Source organism: Oreochromis aureus, linkage group 5, assembly GCF_013358895.1.
Source record: "Oreochromis aureus strain Israel breed Guangdong linkage group 5, ZZ_aureus, whole genome shotgun sequence".
NCBI classification, from domain to species: domain Eukaryota; kingdom Metazoa; phylum Chordata; class Actinopteri; order Cichliformes; family Cichlidae; genus Oreochromis; species Oreochromis aureus.
In genome coordinates this window covers 25,801,073-25,821,612 of record NC_052946.1, presented here as the reverse complement: position 1 = coordinate 25,821,612, position 20,540 = coordinate 25,801,073, and the positions used below count along the sequence as shown (strand labels likewise).

The window sequence follows — 20,540 nt, the reverse complement described above, 5'->3', positions numbered from 1 at the left end:
GTGCTTCTCTGCCTCACTACCTCCCCGGTGTCATTTTGAAGTCTGAGCTCCATGTGGCTACTACTACACCGGCAGGTTTATCGTCACCGGCGAGGACGGAGATTAAAGTAAAGAGGGAGGGAAGGAGGGATAACTAGACTGAAAGAGCGCTGCTTAATAACCACATGGGCAGAACATTTAGTACCATGGATATGAGATGAGAAGGGCGGGCTTGAATTAGGTGAAAGAGACGCGCTTTTCCAATTTACCGACCGACTCGCTGAAGAAATTGTTATTATCGGATCACAAGAACATGTAAGTGATTTAATTTACTCCTCTTTATTCTGCTGCTGACAGACTTAATTAAGGAGCTAATTAAGGCATATTCATGCCTGGCTGAGTTAAACTGACACTTGTGATACATCTTGAAGGTTTAGCTTCATTGTATTTAAAGACTGCTTTTTAGAAGCACACACACACACACACACACACACGCACACACATATACAAAAAGAGAGAAAAATCAAAACGTATCTCAGAATTGATGCCGAATTTTTCACACGCATGAGGTTACAGCTATATCCCACTGTGCGCTGGAAAATAAAGGCTGATAAGGCACTGCGCGCGCCTGTGTGTGTGTTTGTGGGGGGTGGTGGGGGTTAATAGGTGAAAGTATGTGTGTGTATGTGTATGTGTGTGTGTGTAAATGTGGCACTTAGCTGCGGGTCCCTGTGGAAGGGAAGGATGAGGACAACAGTTTATATCTAGACTACGTGTAAGCCTAGGTGTACCTACATAAATTACAGGTTGTGTAACTGTTTCTGAGAATTACACCAGCAACTCTGGCGCTCGAGCATTTATTCTGGAGCACTTGAACATTACAGGATATGATGGTGGCCCCTTGAATAACTTCAAATACACGGGCGTCCCCGCATGGGTAGTTAGATTTGAAGCACAAGCAGAGGTCGCCCTGTAAAACAGAGGCTGAGGCGACATCCCAGAGATGAATCAAACTGCCTCAAGGTAGATACGGAATATAGATAAACTGGTTGTTGTTTTTAAAAGCACTGAAGGATATGATATGTTATTTTAAAAAAACACGGGGGGAGGGGGGTTCTCTCCTGCCTTTTAACAAAAACAATCTATTTTTAAGATTCGCAGTGTCAAATTTCACGTCAAACCTAATTTTTGACTTTTTCAAAAAGTCAACTCCTGTCGCTTTTTAAACTCTGCAAAGGGTTGTTGGGTGAAAGGGAAAAAAAATCCCGTATGTCAAACAGTGCTTTGGTTCAGGATGTCTGTTTGCCATGCACATTGTGTACTCACACGTTCACATATTAATCAGCAGACTACGGATATGAGGCAGAACGTACAGATAGGCTGAAGTGTGTGTGTCTTTGTCTTAATATGCTCTGTTCCTGCATTCCTCTGCAAAGTAGCTGTACATTTAGTCTACATGCCATCATCTCTGTGCTGTCACTGTTTGCACACTGTTCCTCTTTACATTGTTTAATAGTTGGATATTTATCATAAAGAAAAAGCAAAAGCTAAAAGGGTCAAATTGATAGAACACACAACATTTACTTGAAATGATGCTAATGTATGTCTGCATTCACCTACTTGTTTTACCCTGTTTAAATCATATGTTAATCTAATTGTAAATATAGGTTCTGTTTGACTAGTTTAAATCACCTTGTTTTGGTTTAAAAATTGAAACTGGGCTGTACGTGAGGGGGTCTCAGATTGGTGAACACCGTCAGGCTTTGCCAGCGGGGGAACTGTGAATAGAAGGAACATTGTGTACAGACACACAAATGCACACACACATGCACGAGTTACATCTAAAACCAAATCCATTAGATATCAAAGACACAAGACAAGATGCTGCTAATGAGGGATGGACAGTTTGTGCTCAGTGCACAAACACTTTGAGGGGAGACACAAGGCTGAAGAACCAGAACAAACAGTGCAAATGTCAGTAATACAGATCTTTATGGTTTCACCCTGTGGTTTGAGGCGCCCGGGTTGCGCCATAGTTTACGTTTCCTAAGATCTCATTTAGTATGAGGTCAATTTCTTTATCGGTATTCAGTACACTGGACATGTTGCTTATTGATGAGACTCAGACCAAGTGCTGTTGCTTAATGTTAGTCTTTGCAGGCTCTTTGTCGCCACAGCAGAACATAACGTAAGACAGGGCGACTGATGGAAAAATCCAGAAAACTGATGCAGGGTAGGCGAGCTGCTGCTCCTCTCCAGTAAAACAACATGCCGCCCGAAGAATGGTTATTGCCTCAAATGAAGTCTGTGGAAATTTTAGAACTGTTGTCTGATCAGCAGCTGTGTCCTTGTCACTGCATCCCCCACGTTACTCTGAATGGACACTAACACTTTTTATTTTGACTATTTGAAACAGTCTGTCCTGAGAGCCCTACCTAAACTTGAGCTAGAAACGTGGTGCAATGTGAGAAGATTTCTGCTTGTGACATCACTGAGATAATCTCGTATCTTTAACATCTCTGCTTAAAAAACACAGACGATACAAAGATTGCCTTTATATAAAATCCCCTTTCTCACGGCTTCCCAGCATACAGTCAGCAATTTAATCATCAAACACCAAAGCAGTTGAAGTCAAAGATTTTCTTTATTTGCTCATTCTAAAATGAATATGTTTACATTTGCTTGTCAGTGGGAAAAATATAAATTTCAAATATATTGCGCAATACGTTATTGTGCTGCTCAAAGATTCGCTGCTCTGTAGAAGGCTTATTTAAAAATAAATAAATAAAGGAAAGACCTTAATTATGTTCAGATGAAGTATAACTCTATGAGTCCAAACTGGCTTGATACCAAGAGGCCATTTTAGCTTGAAATGGTATACTTCTACATATACGGTAAAAACATTTTAAAGGAAGCCTTTTACAAAGGAGATCCAGCACTGTGGTGCAGCCTGGGCAAAGAAGACCACCGTAACAAACTTTCTCCCCCCACAACCCTCAATAAACCCTCATAAAAATCAGTTTGCCACTGCATTAATTGGTTTACTTGATCACCCATTAAACAATAAATAACATCATAGACAAAAAACATGTCTTAGTGTTTAAATGACAAAGGATTGCAATAAATAAATAAATACTCTGTTAGAGATTCTCTCACATTAAAAAATACAGCTGTTGTTCTTTGCATGTGGGGCTTCTTTAATCTAACTACGGAGCCCCAGTAAGGCAGTGGTTCTATACTATGTAGTGCCTTTGCAGGAGTACGTGTACTCTCAACACTTCTCATTCTTTGACCCTACCTAAGTAGATTTGAATGATTCACAGTTCCTTATTTATGCCCTTATGGTGGGGCCATTGGTGCATCTCCTATGTTCAACCACTGTGATGACCCTATAAGGGATGTCATACTAAACCTGAGCTTTTGGTGTTTTACAGGCATTACTTGCACATATGCTCATCTCATTTTTTGAGTCTTTAATAGCCATTTCTATGAGAGAAAATAAGGAAAAGCTTAATAGGTCTCCTTTAAGAGGGTTTTACAGTTATCACTGCAAAATGTGCCAATAGGAGAGCCTAATAATGAAGCTTCTCTTTTTGTTAGGAGACCAAAGGGTGTTTGCTTAGTTTGCCTCTCTGGACTGTGTGCTTCTGAGTGCGGTAAAGCCAAAAAAAAAAAAAAGTGCTAGCCTTAGTAACATCCCTAGCACGATGACATGTGAGAAAGTGTTAATGTGTCAACAGCTGCATATGATAACAATCACCAAACGGTGTTTGCCAACATGCTTAACATAACTATGTTGCTCTTTTTCAAACAATGTCAACATTATTGTGCCAGAGGAGATGGTAGTTTTGTGTATCGGAGAAGCAGCTTGCAGACAGTGATTGCTGCTTTGATGAGAGAAGCAACATGTCCAACATGTCATTACAGTTTTTATGGGTCTGGCAAAGCTGCTGTTGAAATTATTGCCAGCAAACCTTTCATCGGGGTGAATATTAAGTGTTTTTGATATAGAAAGGTTTTTTTTTTTAACAGCAACTTTATTATTTGGAATTTGCTATGTTTATACTTTTGAATTTAGCCAGTTTACTTATTTGGCTGCTTGTGTTTCAACATTTTGTTAAAACTATTTTTGTCCAAATCTAAAGTATTTGGTATGAAGAAAGTGAAGGTTTGTATCATCTCTGGTTTTCTAATATTCTTTGAACTCTAACATTTTTGGTTAGGTGTCAGTGCTTGTACTGTCAGCAGCATAACAAAAATTCACATGACACCTAGTTGTGTGAAATTTTTACTCTGACATTGATGCCGCTTAAATGATTCTCAAGAGACAATGTTTGAGCTGTATCGCATCACCAGAGAAAGCCAGACAGTGTGGGGCTTCATGTTGTGATATTCTATTAGTGTATCACCTCAGATCCTTGACTGAATTCAACACTTTTACCTGTGTCATCATAAACACTGGGAAGATCATGTGGCTGTTTAGGATGCTGCAGGTTTAGCGTTGCGGTGTGTGTTTCCCCCGTGGATGTGAGGCTTTTAGATGGAAGGCTCTGCTAAGTTAAAAAGCTTTTAAGAAAATTAAACAGCAAAACTATGTGAATGAGGTTCTGAAGAATTCATTTTGGTGTCCAATAAAAATCCAGATGTGTTTATATATTTTTCCAAGCACACACAAAGGTCATTAAGTAATGGTCTTGGAGAGACACAGTCTGTACTTGGTGAGTACTCCATGTACTCTGAATACAGAGTGTGTTACAAAATAAAATGAGTGAAGTGAGCAACTTGCTGTTCGCTTTCACTTAGATTCACAGTTATGTAATTATTTTATCTGTTAGGGGGGAATCAGAAAAGGTGCGATAGCCTACATATGTGTTCCTCTTAAAGATGGGATCAATGATGATGTGGATGCTGCTAACAATAACTGTAAATATATTTCTTGTACAAGATACTGATTTAGAGCATGTGTCCCTAAAATAGCTTCAAGTTATATAAGGTGAAGTAAAAGTCATATTCGCTGGGTGGATTATGGTGATCACATTGATATTTTTATCCTATATCCTGATTTTTCTAGCCGTGCTCCACAAATTTGATCTATAGCGTGTATAATTTTCCTGTTTAAACATTAGATGCAAGGAAATTTAATGACCAAGCAGTCAGTCAGATAGCTAACATCTAGGCTTGTGTGTTTGTATCGTTGGCAGTGTTATACTATCGGTTTTCCACGTGCAGAAATGACAACTGATCAGGATTTGCCAATGGATCACCAGTCAGCCACAGCCCTATTTGCTGCAAAGGGCATTGATGTAACAACCAATAAAGACCAAGGAGTTATCAAGGTATTTACAATACTGTCATCATGTGACTGCTGACATGCATTCACAAGTAGGACTCATCGTTCCACCATATGGCACATCATGTTTTTTTTTTTTATCTGTTCCCTTTTAGATCTAGGAGTTGTTATCTTTTTTATTTTCTTTGTTAAATGGTAGACGTTTTTATTGTTAAAGCAGACACTTGTCTTTCTTTCTGCAGGTTATAAAGCATCCAGGGGTAGATGGAGACAGACCCATGATTGGGGACAGAGTAACGGTTCACTACACTGGGAAACTGGTTACTGGGAAGAAATTTGATTGTAGTCGAGAGCGCAAAGAGCCCTTTAGTTTCAATGTGGGCAAAGGTAGGTGACTGGCATGACTGTCTCTAACTGTTGATTAGTTAAAGGTAAATGCAGTATTGTATTATATTTTGCTACCAAGGAGCCAGTCTTTGTAATTCTGCACCTTTAAGTAGTTTTGACCAATAGTTCTCCAGACTTGTGGAAGGTCTTTCAAAGATGTTCGTGATGTATATTGCCTTCACTTATTTTCAGTCCAGTCCTTTAATTTACATAAAAAATTCAACTACTATGCTAGTTTGAGAGGCATAGTAGTTTTGCAGCAACACACTACTGAAAACTTGCAACCCAATATCACAGCAAAACGTATAATACATATGTTGGTCCACCGTGTCCATTTCACACTTTACTTTTCCAAAGCGTGACATGGACGTGCATACAGAAGTTGCAGTACCAGCAGGGGGAGATAATATACTTAAAGGCAAGAACTAGCTAGTGAGTAAGGAAGGTATGAACTGTATTCCAGGGCTCTTAATCGCCACAAATGATTAAGGTAGGCGGGTAATATGTATTTACATGTAAATGTGTAAGCAATGTCTGTTTAAACACTTTCCTGTGATTAATTTCAAGTTGGACTGAATTAAAATATCTTCCTCTGCTGGTACTGCAGCTGACTGCAACTTATTGCAACTTCTCCATTTTTTATTACATGTTTTGCCGTGATCTTGGCAATGGTGTGCAGTATGTCCTTAAAAAATTTGAGAAAACTGAATAAGTGAAGGAGAAAAAAAAAAAAAGCAGTGACAGCCCTAAAAAAATTCAGACAGACAGCATCTGAAAGTCATGTCTTTTGGAAAGAGGAAAATATCCAGCAAAGACCTGACAAAGGATCTCACGATGCATGTCAGATCCTTGTATTAACTCCCACGTTTGCTTAATTTAATCAGATTAGCTTAGCTAAGCAGTATATATGGAAAAATGCAAGGCTCTCCATTTCAAGCGAAAACAAAATCAGCCTGTCAGAACTTCGATTTTTCTACACATTAAACAAACAGACATATAATTTTAATAAGTAAGCTTTAGAGATGGTGGCTGATTTGTTGACCTCTTTCAGTCTTTAACCTAATCTAGATATTTTATATTTACAAATATCAATATTTTCATGTAAACCTCAGCAAAATGATCGGTTTGAAATGTGTGCAAGAAAAACTGTTGCTTTAAATTTATATATCTGAATGATGTAATATAACCTTTGAACTGATTGAACAAGCCAACAAAGTCTTGTTTAATTGTTTAAATATTTTTGATCTACTCACAGGACAAGTCCTCAGGGCTTGGGACATTGGTGTGTTGTCCATGCAGAGAGGAGAGGTGTGCACACTGCTGTGCAAACCCGAGTATGCTTATGGAGCTGCTGGAAATCCTGACAAAATTCCTCCCAGCTCTTCAGTAGTATTTGAGGTAGGCATGTCACGTTAGCGCTGTCATTTGTGCGACGCATTAATCCAGCATTGCACTGAGGGCCTTTGATAATTTAGGAGCATGTCTCTGCAGATGGAACTCGCTGGTCACAAAATTAACTTGTTTGTCTATTTTAATCCCCCTCAGTCACACAGCCAGCATAGTTTCATTTGCCATCTTTACAAGTGTGTTTGGGGCTCAGTGAGACTACAGTTCAGATCTTCTCTCTCCAGAATAATCAGTGTTAATTATAATTTATTCTTGTTCAAAATAAAAACAGATTTCTGGTCTGCTTTTCATGTTGGCTCCATTAAACGCAATATATTCATGAAAAAGGATTGTTTTACTCTCCCAGTTGGTGATTCAACTCTGTAATTTCAGTTCAGCTTTGACTTTGTAGGGTCATCAAATGTTGCTCAAGCAGACATATTCAGCGAATAAATTGATCAATGTATGTTTTTTTATTTATACTCTTAAAAGAGAGTATAAAGGATTATAAAAAAAACATTACCAAGCTTTGCTCTCATTGAAAAAAATACACATACACTGAAAAAAGTATGAACTACTTGAGTAGTTATCACATATGAGAGAGCTGAATATGCACTGCGTAGAATGCTCCACATTCGGTTGTTTTCTGGTTGTTCATATTGTTTCATGTACTCAAATTGTGTGCACATGTCTGGTTTTCATGTGCACAGGTTTTGAGACTACTGGGACATCATACTTAGCCCCAAACCTCAGAGAACTTTGAAGTTTGAATTCCAGCCAAACATCAAGAGAGTCTTGGGTTTGCAGATGTAGTTAGTTATCCTTAAATAGCTTCAGCATTTATAATTTTTTTTAACATATATACAGAAAAAGTTACATTTAATAGTTTTTCCCAACTTTTTCCCAACGATCTACAGTGAAATAAAACAGATAAAACTGATGTTTTTATACGTGAGACTTGGTTTTCGTTGCTGGCTGGCTAGTTATGACATAGAAGGCATAGAAACAGTATGTGTCTGGTTACACAGTGTACTTGCTTCGTTTCTTATTATTTCTTCACAAGTCATTCATTTTTTATTTTCAGTGATAACTCCTACTTGTTTTTAGTTATGTATTAGTTCACCTCCCACATCTACTGAGAGTTCTGCAGAGCTGTAATTTTGTATTTTGCGTTGTACCACCATTTGTTAGTATAGTGATGGCATATCTATGTTCACACAGATGGAGCTAATCAAGTTTGAAGGCGAGTCACTTACAGGCGATGGTGGAATTGTGAGAAGAATAAAGGTCAAAGGGGAAGGTTACACTAATCCCAACGATGGATCAGTTGTTAACGGTAACGACATGATTTGTTTCTTCATCAATAATTGGCATTGTGCCAGTTTGATAAATGATCTGTATAGTAATTGAAACATCATGGATTAAATTGTGCCTTGTGTCTCACAGTGCACCTAGAGGGAAGGTGTGGTGACCGACTGTTTGACTGCAGGGACGTCAGCTTTATTGTTGGTCAGGCTGAAGACAAAAGCATTCCTCTGGGAGTGGACCGAGCCATGGACAAGATGCAGAAAGGAGAGTGCTGTTTACTTTACTTAAAACCAAAGTAAGTTCCTAACAAATGTGAAAATGTCATGTCACTTTTTTAATGAAATACAGTCAGTAATTATCTATGTGCGGTTTGTTTATTATTATCTCATGAAATTTTTATTTAAGGTGTCTTAACTGTAGGACTGTAGGTTCCAGTAAGATGATGATAACTTTAATTTAATTATTTTATTTCTCGTTTTTATTTCATAAATATCAGAGCTGTTAAAGCTTTTTTTCAGGTAATTTTATTGTATTTTTCAATATTTCTCAATAATTAAAAAACAAAAAAATATATTAGTGATAAACATTAAATATAGTTAATGTTAGTTAGGAAGAAACCTTAAAGGAAATATTTTGTTTATATCTGGTTCAGAGCTCTATTTTTGCAGATGTAAACAGACTTTTCTCTGATATAATGAAATCTTTATTTTATACTATTAACGTTACTATTACTTACAAAATTTGCATTTTTTTGGTTTATTTAAACTTTTCCATTAAGTACTACACGCCATTTTCTTTCGAGTATACATATCAGTGCATATCATACATATCAGTGTGTATGTTCTGCAGTTGATTTATATTTATTTGAAACACTCAAAATATATGCCCTGTATCCATATTCAACTTCACTGAAAGCAGTTGTCCAATGACATCATCCACAAATGACATCATTCAGAAATTTAGATCTAAAAAAAGTTAAATAAAATTCCTTTGACGTCATTTCAAAGGGTTTGTATATTTAGTAGAAATGTTTGATGGTTATAGCATGTGGAGAATTTTCAGCAGCAGTTTCAAATCATGTCACAAATTGGAGCTTGAATGTCAAATGGTTCGGGTCAACTGTTGACACAGATGTTGGTATGCAGAAATGGCATGCTTCAAAATAGTAATTATTGTTTAGTATAATCAGGTGGTCATTTTTATGCTTACAGGTATGGTTTTGGAAGCGAAGGCAAACCAGAATACAAAATAGGACCAGACAAAGACATTGTATATGAGGTTACTCTTAAAGACTTCCAAAGGGTGAGCACTAGTTTCTACTGAATAAGATGAGATGAGACTGGAATAAATGTTGTTTGATAAATGTGTTTAAGTAAATGGAATAAATGTGTTTAAGTTTGGTTGGAGGCAAACTTGACCTCATAGATTTTATAGACATTTTTTCACTTCACTAACTCCAACTAAAAGAAGTCATTATGCTCTTTCTGTGTTTTCACAAGGCTAAAGATTCCTGGGAAATGGACTTGAAAGAAAAGCTAGATCTGTCTGCTGAAGTAAAGAATAAAGGGAATCAGTATTTTAAGGTACAACTCCTGGTGCTCAATCAAGTCAGTCAATTATTATTATAATTTTTTTTTAGATCTTTATAAGATTTATAAACTATATTCTGTTCCTTCATCAGGCAGGGAGGTATTACCAGGCAGTCATCCAGTACCAGCGCATCATTTCTTGGCTAGAGATTGAGTATGGTACTGGAGAGGTGCAACAGAAGAAGATACAAGACTATATTCTGACTTCCCACCTTAACTTGGCCTTGTGTTTCCTGCGATTAAAAGAGTTCACACAAGCAGTGGACAACTGCAACAAGGTGAGCTGACGTCTGCCCATCTCCTGTACATGTAGCTGATCAATGTTTAACTGCTACTATACTATTACTATACTGTTCCTATATTTTGTGTCTGTTAAAGGTCATTGAGCTTGATGAAAACAATGAGAAGGCTTTGTATCGTCGTGGGGAAGCCCGGCTCTGCCGCAATGAGTTCAGCCTGGCCTTGGCAGACTTTCAGCAAGTGCTGCAAGTCAACTCAGCAAATCGAGCAGCTCGTGCTCAGATTTCCATTTGTCAAAGCAAGATTAAGGAACATCACGAAAAAGACAAAAAGACCTATGCTAACATGTTCCAGAAATTTGCAGAACGGGACGCCAAGGTCTGTAGACAAATTTAGACAGTCAGCATGACTTTTTTTGTGTTTTTCTCTTTTCCTTTCCTTTCTTTTTTCTTTTCTTTACTTTTTCATTTCTTTTTTCTTTTCTTTTCTGACAAATTTGTGATCCTTTAAGTACATGTACTTAAAAATACTTAAAAATAAGTAATAATAATTAATAATAATAATGTAATTAATCATAACAAATATTCATATAGACTCATTTAAAACACTTTTTTTCTGATGCTTTCCTGGCACCGATAGCAACTAAACTTCACAACTGTTAGAAAGTGGAGAAGACAAATTTACATTTTACATCTTTTAAGGAGAGCCACATTCTGTCACACCTGTCAAAACGTTTACATTTTTTTTAACTAGTGTTCAGCCATTTCGTATTTCATGGTGTGAGATACTCGTGCAGTCTATGTGCTAGAATAATATCAGAATGATTTGATGTTTACTACACGATCCCTAGATTTAAAAGTTTTACATTAGAAGAATGTTTTAAAAAAATGTTTATGTTTATTTATTTGTAAAATTGTCTGCCTGGATTGTTCATGTACTTCTTCAATGTTATACTGACCTCTAGTGGTTAGGTTGATTCTTTCACCCATTGATCTCTGTTAAACATAAGGTAAAATGCCATGTGCAAAAAAGCAAGATTACATAACAATATTAACTGTATGTATCTAAATGATGATGTCAGTTTATGCCATTGGATAACACGGGTTAAACTCATTTGCTGTGTTATCCAATGGCCAAACTCATTGGCTGTGTAGAGTCCATGATTTGATTTTTCTTTTCACAATATTTCCGTCAGTTTTCCCTTATAGGAAATGGTTTTAATGTATATTTTTCCAGTCATTTGCAATTCAACTGAAGCCCTGTATCTTCTGAACAGACTGGGAAGACAAAGAGAAGGCGGGATGACAGTACGTGGACCAGCTTCAATGGTGAAGTGAGCATTAAACAACGACGGAGGAGTCAGGACTGCCCGTCGTAATGGGGACATTTGAAAGGGATAAGAGAAAGCCTCTTTTTGCTTTCCAAGTCCAGGGAGCAGAGGCAAGAATGAAGATGAATAAAAGCCTCCAAACCAAACCCTTTTTTTTATCCCAAAATCCAGCGTGACCATTCCTGCATATAAAGCAGACTATAAGCAGGGACATTTGCAAGCCAAACAGCCTTCCCCCGTCACAAGGACTATTGAACTGCCAGAGCGTACCTTCCAGTGGAGACAGAAACATTGAGTTGAGACTGGCAAACACTTTTAGCCCTCACCTTTTATCCTGAAAGAATATATTTTTTTTTTCCTCAAAATGCAAGAAACACAATTACTTTGTCCTTAGGCTACTGTGTTGAAGTGCCTCCACAGTGTTTCTGATTGTAAAACCACGCTCATGATCTGTATTTGTTTTTAAGCCCCTTTGGAGCAGCTGCATGCATCACAAGGTGTTTTGGATTCAGACTTGAACTTTGCTAATTTTATATGTGCAATATGTACTTTTGGTGTAACAAGTCCTGTTAGTATGGTGAGTTTAAAAAAACAAAAAAACAAAAACAATAAATTCAGTATTTTTGCTTTGGCCAAAACTTAATACTGTCATAAATAAAATAAGCCGAAGAAAATCCTAGTTGCTTTTCTGAAATGTAAAATTTACTGTATTTGGTTATTGCGTGTAACTTCTGCTTCCTGTGAAGCCAAATTAGTTCTGGTCTTTATCAACACCTCCAAGACTTTGGCATGGAGTGCCTATTTTCACATATAAAATTCAAATTTAGCTTTTGTGTTTTGGGCAAAAATTATTTATTTTCCTAAGATGCGTCTGAAAGTGGTCATGCACTAAAATAATTTATTCCTGTTTTGATGTATTCTTTTGTATCCTAACGGTTAAAGACATGAGTCAATAACACACACTTTATTTTGTAAAAAGCCAGTTTGGTATTGTAATTGATCAAGTAAAAAACAGATAACAGGGAGAACTTCACAATTTAAGTCTGTTAAACTGATGGCAGCTGTAAAAACATTAAAGGCAAAATAGTCATACTGTATATAAAATTGAATATTTCTCCTACTGAGCTTGAGTTGAATTTAGTGAATAAGGAGTCACTCTTTCTTCTTCTGGTGCATTCATCATATTTTCTGACCTGTTTACTCTTGTTAGGCTAAAGGCATAACCTCTAGGGCACAGAAAATCATCATTTAGAAGGTAAATACATGAAGCATTCATTTTGCAGTTTTTTTCACCTTATAGAAACGTATTTTTTATAATGTGATCAGCTATGTCGGTGCAGTCTGGAAACAGGATTTTCTTTATCTCGAGAGTGTGAATGTGTATCAGACAACTGTCCGCTTTGGTAACTGTAAAACCAACAATGTTTTCTTTTCATAAAATATCTGGACAGAGTCTGGACAATAATATTGAAACGTTTTATAAACATTGGTTGGTTCAGAATGAATACCTTAGCTGTCTTAAATATGTTGTGTAAAACAATTACCTGTATGTGTGTGTGTGTGTGTGTGTGTGCTAGTCTATATTATTGTTGTGTGGTTTGTAAGCAGATTGTTGCTAAATGTTTTCAACTACTGCTGGCTCTAAACATTTAAACAGTTTGTGCGGTGTTGAATAGAGGTACTTTTTCTAGCTTTATCAATTGTACATCGTAATGTACGTACTATTTCACCACACTTTCAGGTACATGTAAAAGATCTGTAGAACTTGGAAGTGCTGGAGAATTTTTGGCCTACAAGTAGAAAAACAGTGGCATGGCTCATGTGAGATTAGAGATTTGACATAGAATATGTTCATATTTTTTGGAAGATCGTTGCCATGTAGACATAAGATATATTTTCACCCCCCCCCCCCAAACTACATATGGTACCTTTGTTCATGTGTTCTTCATATATACATATTTTTTTACACTCTAAAACCAAATAAATAAATAAATGAATCAAACTGTTGTATTCAAATAGACAGATCATCTTCTAGGCCACTATTTTATAATCTAATTATATTTTTAAAGAGCACATTGATAAATAGGGAGACATTTTTTGTGGAGACACTTTTAATCAGATGCAAAGTTTTCTACACTTGCTCTTACACTTACCGGCCAGCCCATTAGGTACACCTCCAAGTATGGGGTTACACCCACTTTGCCTCCAGAACTACCTTAATTCTTCATGGCATAGATTCAACATGATGCATGTATTTTTATATTTGAAATTTAGAATAAGTCTTTGAAAAAGATCCATCTAGCCATCCATTTTCTTAAGCTTATATCATTGTGTGTCACAGGGGAGCCCTCTGAATGAGGGTCACCAGTTTATTATATGGCTTGAAAAAAAAGTCTTAGCAACTTTAATTACACACCTGGCTTTTAACACGTTTCATCATCTACCTGTTGAATTCAGGTCCAGTTTTCACACAGTTTCACAAAGGAAAAAGCTGTTTTATATTCAATAATGGTGTCCAGGCACTAAAGTGGGACAGTAATCCTTTGTGATAGAAGCTCCCGTAGATTTGTTTTTCTTTGTGGACTGGCTGTGGCCAGTTAAACTGTGTTAGTTCTGAAGGTTATCACTCTTTTAGCCAACTGCAGTCTACAGTATATGTAGGCAGATAATATGTGAGCCATTAGAACTGCTGACCAACCCCTAGGTGGTACTGGTAAGACCAGTATAAAGGATAAATGTGGCTTTAGCGTTACTAAAGAGTGCTAAATTCAAACTGATGACTCCTAAAGCTCTTCTACTGTAGAAGCAAGTCCTGTAGCTCAGCAGCTGTGCTGAAATCTACTGTATACGGGTACTTTCTGGAGCAGTTGTCTAAAGGAAATTTCATTCCAGTGGTACTGTATCATAAAAACTGTGTATACAAAATGTCTAGCCAATTCTGATACAAATACAGTGATACATTTCTTACCGATTCAAAATTATCCCATAATTTACAATTATTAATTATTCAGTGCTGTGTCTCTCTCTTATATCTCTGCTGTTATCCAAGTCTTAACCTGGTAGTGACCATGGATATCACAGTCTTTCCTTACTCCAGCATCTATCACCTGGAACTGTACCACAAATACTACAAACTACCCCATGTTCACTGTTCCACATAACCGTTGAAAAAAGTACCACAATTTACCTTGCTCTCAGACATGTCATTGGGAAACAACCTACTTTAGAAACACATCAACTGTTCAGGTAAAAAACACAAATTACACATAATCTTTGAATTTCCAGTTTTTGTCCACATCCTTGCCTTTCAAAATTATTTCTCGACATCTCGACTTACATCTTTTTCTATCGCCTTTGAGTGAACTTATCACAATTTAAGCTTTGTTTTGCCTCTCTGGAAACTACATAAACGCTACTTTTAGTTAGCACACAGACTGTAGTGACATTTATCGAGCTGTGTGAAACATTGCATTTGAAATTAGGCACCACTTAAAGGAAAAAAAATTCAGAAGTACCATGACCACAGCTTTACTGGTGCATGCATGAACATTACAAGGATAAGAGCAAAAACAAAGATGTTTGCAGTAGTGCTTTACTGTCTCCGTGGCATCAGCTGAAAAAAACGGCAATCTGCAGCACACTAAAAACGAACTTCATTAAACTGGGTGTTAAGATTTGATTACTCATTGCATTTTTCTCCTCTTATAAAAAAGGTCTATTTAGTAAACACTTTTTGTTTTTTTTTTTAGGTTTTTCTTAGGTTGATTCATGCATCTTGGGTTAAAAAACAATGAAGGAGGTTTAATGTGACACATTGAAATTAGAAAGCTATTAAATGGACGATGTAGTGACACTGTTCCTGGTTCCAAGGTCAAGTATGACATCAGATTTTAGACAGCGTGGATGAAAAACTGGATGTCCTTTACATGTTCAAAATGAAAAAAGGAATTTTTAAAGAGAAAAGAAAAGAGATGTATAAAAGAAATCTATCATTACATAGCTGCAAGACTGAACAATTCAGGTGAAGAATTAGACGTAACCTTATTTTCTTAGAAGCATTAGCAGAAAATTAAAATGTTCTCATGTCATTCAAGGACACAGAAAAACTGCCATTTTTACTTTTTCAGACTCTCCTCTGGATCTGTGTAGTGACAATCAATAAACAAGACAGTTGTGAATTTATTAAGATTTTATATATTTTATTAAAAAATAACAAATGTCCAACTTTGCTATCAAGCAACAATCAAATGTTAGCTGAATATTAATTAAAGTCTGTAAATGATGAATTTACAAGTCACCTCATTGGTCATTGCTGCAGTAAATCCTAAGGAATGATTCTCATGTCAGTTTAACCAAATAGTAATAGGAAGGCATGAGGAAATACATAAATAATATTTATCATATTAACACATGATTGCCTCATTATAAATCATATTTCAAGAATGGCACATTGTTTAATAAGATTGAAATCATTCAATTAACATTTACAAACCAAAGTTATGATTCAGTTCAACATACTAACACTTCAAAAAACAATTAGCAAACCTTTTTGTTCCTGTTATATCTGGTGGCAACAGTGGATTACAAAAAAAATTACCATGTAAATGTGAATATGATTTCTCACATGAAAAAATGTGTTATTACAACATTTGTACAGTGCAGAGGTGTGATTCGAAAGTTCAGAGAAACGTATTTTTAAAGAAAGAAAAAAAAAACAATAAAAACAACAACATAAAAGATTTTAAGCTGGCCTCTGACCAATCCTTAGGATCACCATTCAGGGTTGCCACTGCTTTGATTTTTAAAGGCCAGAGTTCCCAGAACTTTTGGATCACACTCCACATGTTATACATAAAAATGTTGCCACAAGTTTCAATGACATATGATACAAAATATTAAAACTATTAACGTGGACACTTGATAAGGAAGGTTTCTGAAAAGAAAAAAAGTCGAGAATACAGCAGAAAAACATCTTTTATAATCAATAGTACCGTACCGTGTTTTCCTTGGTTCTAACGGGTTTATAATACATAACGCAGTTATCGTAATGCTGCATTTACTGCCTACATGAAAAACCCATACACAATATTTACAGTATCAGTACTTTGTAGAGGTCACAAACACCAGATGGCTCAGATAAACACAGTGTTCAGGGTTTCAGTTGATTGGATGCTTATTGCCTGACAAACTCCCTTCTGTCACTGTTTTTTAGTTACAATTTACAGCATCTGTATAATTCAAACTGGCCTTAAAGTAACTAAAGAGTTAGATCTGTAAGGGTTTGTCAAGTAACTGCCAGTATTATTTTACTCCAAAGAGTTCTACAGCCTGAGGCCTTGACCACAAAATGTAATAATACAATGTAAGAGACAAAAACACTTGGTATACAAAAACCTTTCATTTCCACTCTCTTCTTAAAAAGTGCTCATTACAAAAGGATGAGTGTTTGCAAAATGGTGTTGCTTGAAACCATAACAGGCAAAAGTCCCAAAAAGATTTTGATTTAAACATGTGGCACATTTGTGTAGGTGTAAATACCCTGTGCTGTCTTTTATTTAAAAGAAGAAGGATTTTTTTTCATAATAAATACACCATTATTTTTTTTCATGATTGTAAATACAACATTTTAATGTGACAGAATTAATCATCACCTTCTCTCCCTTCTCCAACTATGGCATCAGAAACAGTCTACCGTTTGCTAAAGGCATGTAAAATTTTCCACCCCATGACAAATTTCCCAGCGATTCATCTCATGAATATTATGTTAAGTATTCCACTAATAGCTCTGATATAAACTGCGATTAACAACAGTGCTAGTATCATAAAGATGTACGAACAGCTGGGGTTTAAAAAAGAGCTTTGTAATCAGACAGTGAAAGCAGATAGCTCAATATACTCACCAACGAACTTTGGATGAGGAGCAATTTAAAATATCAAATAATATGCTCAGTGCAAATGGCCGCGAGGGAAATTTCAGAACTAGTTCTTGCTGTGGAGATGGGTTAGCAGAACAAACATGAACAAGACAATCGTCAGAAGCAATAATATAGAAAATGAAATCATGGCCTAAACCGTTTTCTTTAAGCAAAACTCCACATACTCTCTGGTTCCATATTCTTATTTCTGACGTTTCTGTGGTTTCCTCTTCTGGTTTTGGACTGCAAATCAGATGATGAACTCCCAAACTCAGGGAAACTACACATTTGTGCTCAGACTGTCTTTACGCAGTTTTTTTGAATCACCTCTTGTTTGTGTGAATTCATTCAGGTTGTAGTTTTTGGTTGAATCGATCTCACTGGTTTATCTAGCCAGTTAGATGGGGACACAAAATAAATATCAGTGTTTTAAGGGGTTAAATTCCAAACAGACTGGAATGATGCAGCGCTACAGAGGGTTGAGCCACTGGATTTAATGTTAGATTTTCCTTATAACTGTGTTAATTGTTAAATCCATCTGAGTTTGCTTCGCTTTTCATGTTTATTCTAGGACACTGTGTTATCCAAGGATGTTGGCAAGTCAAGCAGTTCAAGAGCCCTTTTCTCTGATTTGGTCAGAGGGAGATCTTCGGCTGGAGTACATAAGATGGAGAACCTCTAACAAAGAAGAATATTGGTTTTAATAAAAGAAGAATGGAAACAATTTTTTGGAAATTTATATTCATACACAAATAGCTCACCTGTCGCAGTGTACCGGGAGTGATGCTCAGATTGTACAGCATCCAGAAGGGAACCATGAGCGTAGAGGAGAGTGTAAACCACCAGCCTAGAGCATAACCCCACCATGGATACTCTAGTGTGTTGTTGAACTTCAGTGGAGTGTATTTGACCAAGGAGAAAATAAATGTTCCCTGAAAATTACAATGGAAGAGGTAAATATGGAATAAATTACATACTATGTGGGGAATGGAAACCCATCTCATAAGGCTCCTAATTCACAGTTTTTCTGCTTATGTTAACGCCAGTGGTGGCTCAGAGCTCTATGGTTATTGAGTCAGCTGAGTGTTGGAGACTTTTACACACTATGCACCTCAGCAGTCAGCAACCTTGCTCTGTAACTTTATGTGGTCTGACGCCATCAGTTGCTGTGGTGCTTAACCTAACAATTTTCCAAAAGTAACACTTAGTCATGGAATATCTAGGAAGGAAGAAATTTCATGAATTTTATGACTTGTTTCAAAGGTGGGACCCTATGACGTTACCATGCTCAAATTCAGTAATCTCTTCCCATTCATTCACAAATGAGGGGAGACTGCATGGCTAGCTGTACACCCAAAACTGTTGTCTAGTAAATGCTAAAATGATACTTCCCCATAAAGGATTTTTGTCTAGGTTCATTACTAAAAATAACCAAATAATCTGATTTTACTTTGATGATTCATAAATGCTGGAACACATACTGACATTTTTTTACTTTCAGATGGAGAGTTTTTCACCAGCTCACAGAACTAATCCTAGCTTAAGTAATGAACATATTGCAGTAACAGCTACCATTTAAGTCCGCAAAACTGATGATCACCTATTAGATAAGAGAATTTGTCTCAATCAATAATGTCTGTCTGACATTACTGACATGTGCTGTGCAAGAATGGGTGGGAAGGGCTGCAGAGCCTTACTAACTTTTGCTGCAACTCACCGTGCAAATTACTGGAGTGACATATTTCAAACAGTACTTTATCAGGGGTAAAGGCTTGTATCCAATCATGTCCTCTAAGTTGTCATAAAATCGGTCCGCACCTGTGAAAAGATGGAAACACAGAGTTGAGGAAAAATTTGTTTCATTATGAAGACGCTTTGATATTTCTGTAATTCATGAACTTACCATATACCCATCCAACACCTACAGACTGCAGTATGGCAATGAGAAGTAAAGTCATTCCACTGCAGGCATAGTAATCAAACACCTGGAAGATGTACAGTCCACCCTGTGTGTGAGAAAGCAGTTTCATTAGCTTTCGAGCTTTAGCATATAAAATAAATGCAGTTATTGTGACAAACATGTGACATTTAAATTTGTTCTTACCTCTGTAACCATCACAAGGCCGATAAAGAAACTGACAACACTGACAGCAAGCAGCAAGAGTTTACGTCGGTGGCCGACTTGGAAGAAGGCTGGATTCATGTCGGAAATGGCTGTTGTGAGAGCTTCCAGACCCACAAACTGAAACACAAACCTCTAAGTTATATACTTAACATTAAAAATGCATAATTTTTGCTCAAGATTAAACTGCTTTAATCTGCATCTGAACAGAGAACCTGCGCCAGCCCTGAGCCAGATCACAGTCATATTTAGTGGAATGTAAGTACGTTTAAAATTCTTTTAAAAAAAAGTTTAAATTTCCATTTCCCCAACTCTCTGTGAATGGTACTCATGGACATTGATCAGTGTTCTTTGATCAGTGGGTTTTGGTCAGTGATTGTTGATCAATGGTCATGGGAATTTGCATAATTATGATTAAGGAACTGACCTCACAGCCCATTGTTCCTTCAGTGGGCTGGTTTCAGTCATTATGCAAATGTACTGTTTATAAGGTTTGGGGAAACCTGCAGTTAGCTGAGACTGAAGAAGTCACTTGGATGAGTGACGAAACGTTTCTCCCACAAAACGCTACGTCCAGATGAACAGATTCAACTTTTGGAGATTTACTTTCCTGGATGATTGAGAATGCATCAAGACGTCCATTTCACTTAATTTCAGTTGTTTACCCCCCCCCCCCCCAAAAAAAACCACAAAACAAAACAGAGCCTACCTCACTGTCCAGCCCCAGCAAGATGATCATAACGAAAAAAAATACTGCCCAGAGCTGAGGAAAAGGCATCATGGCGACAGCTCGAGGATAGGCAATGAATGCCAAGCCAGGACCTGCAGAGAGAATAAGAGAATACAATGGAAACGGAAGCCCAACCTGCTACTGACCAGTTATACCTAACAAAGAGGTTGGTGAGTATATACACGCATATATTGATTGTCAGGTGTAAAGTGTAGCTGGCAAAGACAAGCTTGTAACATTCTCCCATACGAACATGTTACATCC

The 20,540-nt window shown here is 36.9% G+C and overlaps 2 protein-coding genes across 5 annotated transcripts in view; one reads left to right on the top strand and one right to left on the bottom strand.

The window, feature by feature from the left end:
• The first annotated feature begins 10 nt into the window (after positions 1-10).
• On the top strand, positions 11-12,962 carry fkbp5 (FKBP prolyl isomerase 5). The gene is made up of 11 exons (XM_031757521.2): positions 11-294; positions 5,181-5,315; positions 5,512-5,656; positions 6,912-7,054; positions 8,264-8,378; positions 8,489-8,645; positions 9,562-9,652; positions 9,850-9,933; positions 10,032-10,217; positions 10,318-10,557; positions 11,456-12,962. The coding sequence occupies exons 2-11, from the start codon at positions 5,211-5,213 to the stop codon at positions 11,555-11,557; spliced, it is 1,368 nt and encodes a 455-aa protein (XP_031613381.1). The 5' UTR covers positions 11-294; positions 5,181-5,210; the 3' UTR covers positions 11,558-12,962.
• The window catches only part of LOC116334186 (sodium- and chloride-dependent GABA transporter 2-like), a 21,539-nt gene continuing 12,855 nt past the window's right edge, over positions 11,857-20,540 (bottom strand). For all 4 annotated transcript variants that reach the window (XM_031757530.2, XM_031757531.2, XM_031757533.2 and 1 more), the window contains 6 exons: positions 20,256-20,368; positions 19,529-19,666; positions 19,328-19,430; positions 19,142-19,242; positions 18,186-18,356; positions 11,857-18,102 (listed from right to left, as the gene is read on the bottom strand). In XM_031757530.2, coding sequence (XP_031613390.1) covers positions 17,992-18,102; positions 18,186-18,356; positions 19,142-19,242; positions 19,328-19,430; positions 19,529-19,666; positions 20,256-20,368 — 737 coding nt within the window. In that variant the 3' untranslated portion in view covers positions 11,857-17,991. The remainder of the gene's footprint in view (positions 18,103-18,185; positions 18,357-19,141; positions 19,243-19,327; positions 19,431-19,528; positions 19,667-20,255; positions 20,369-20,540) is intronic.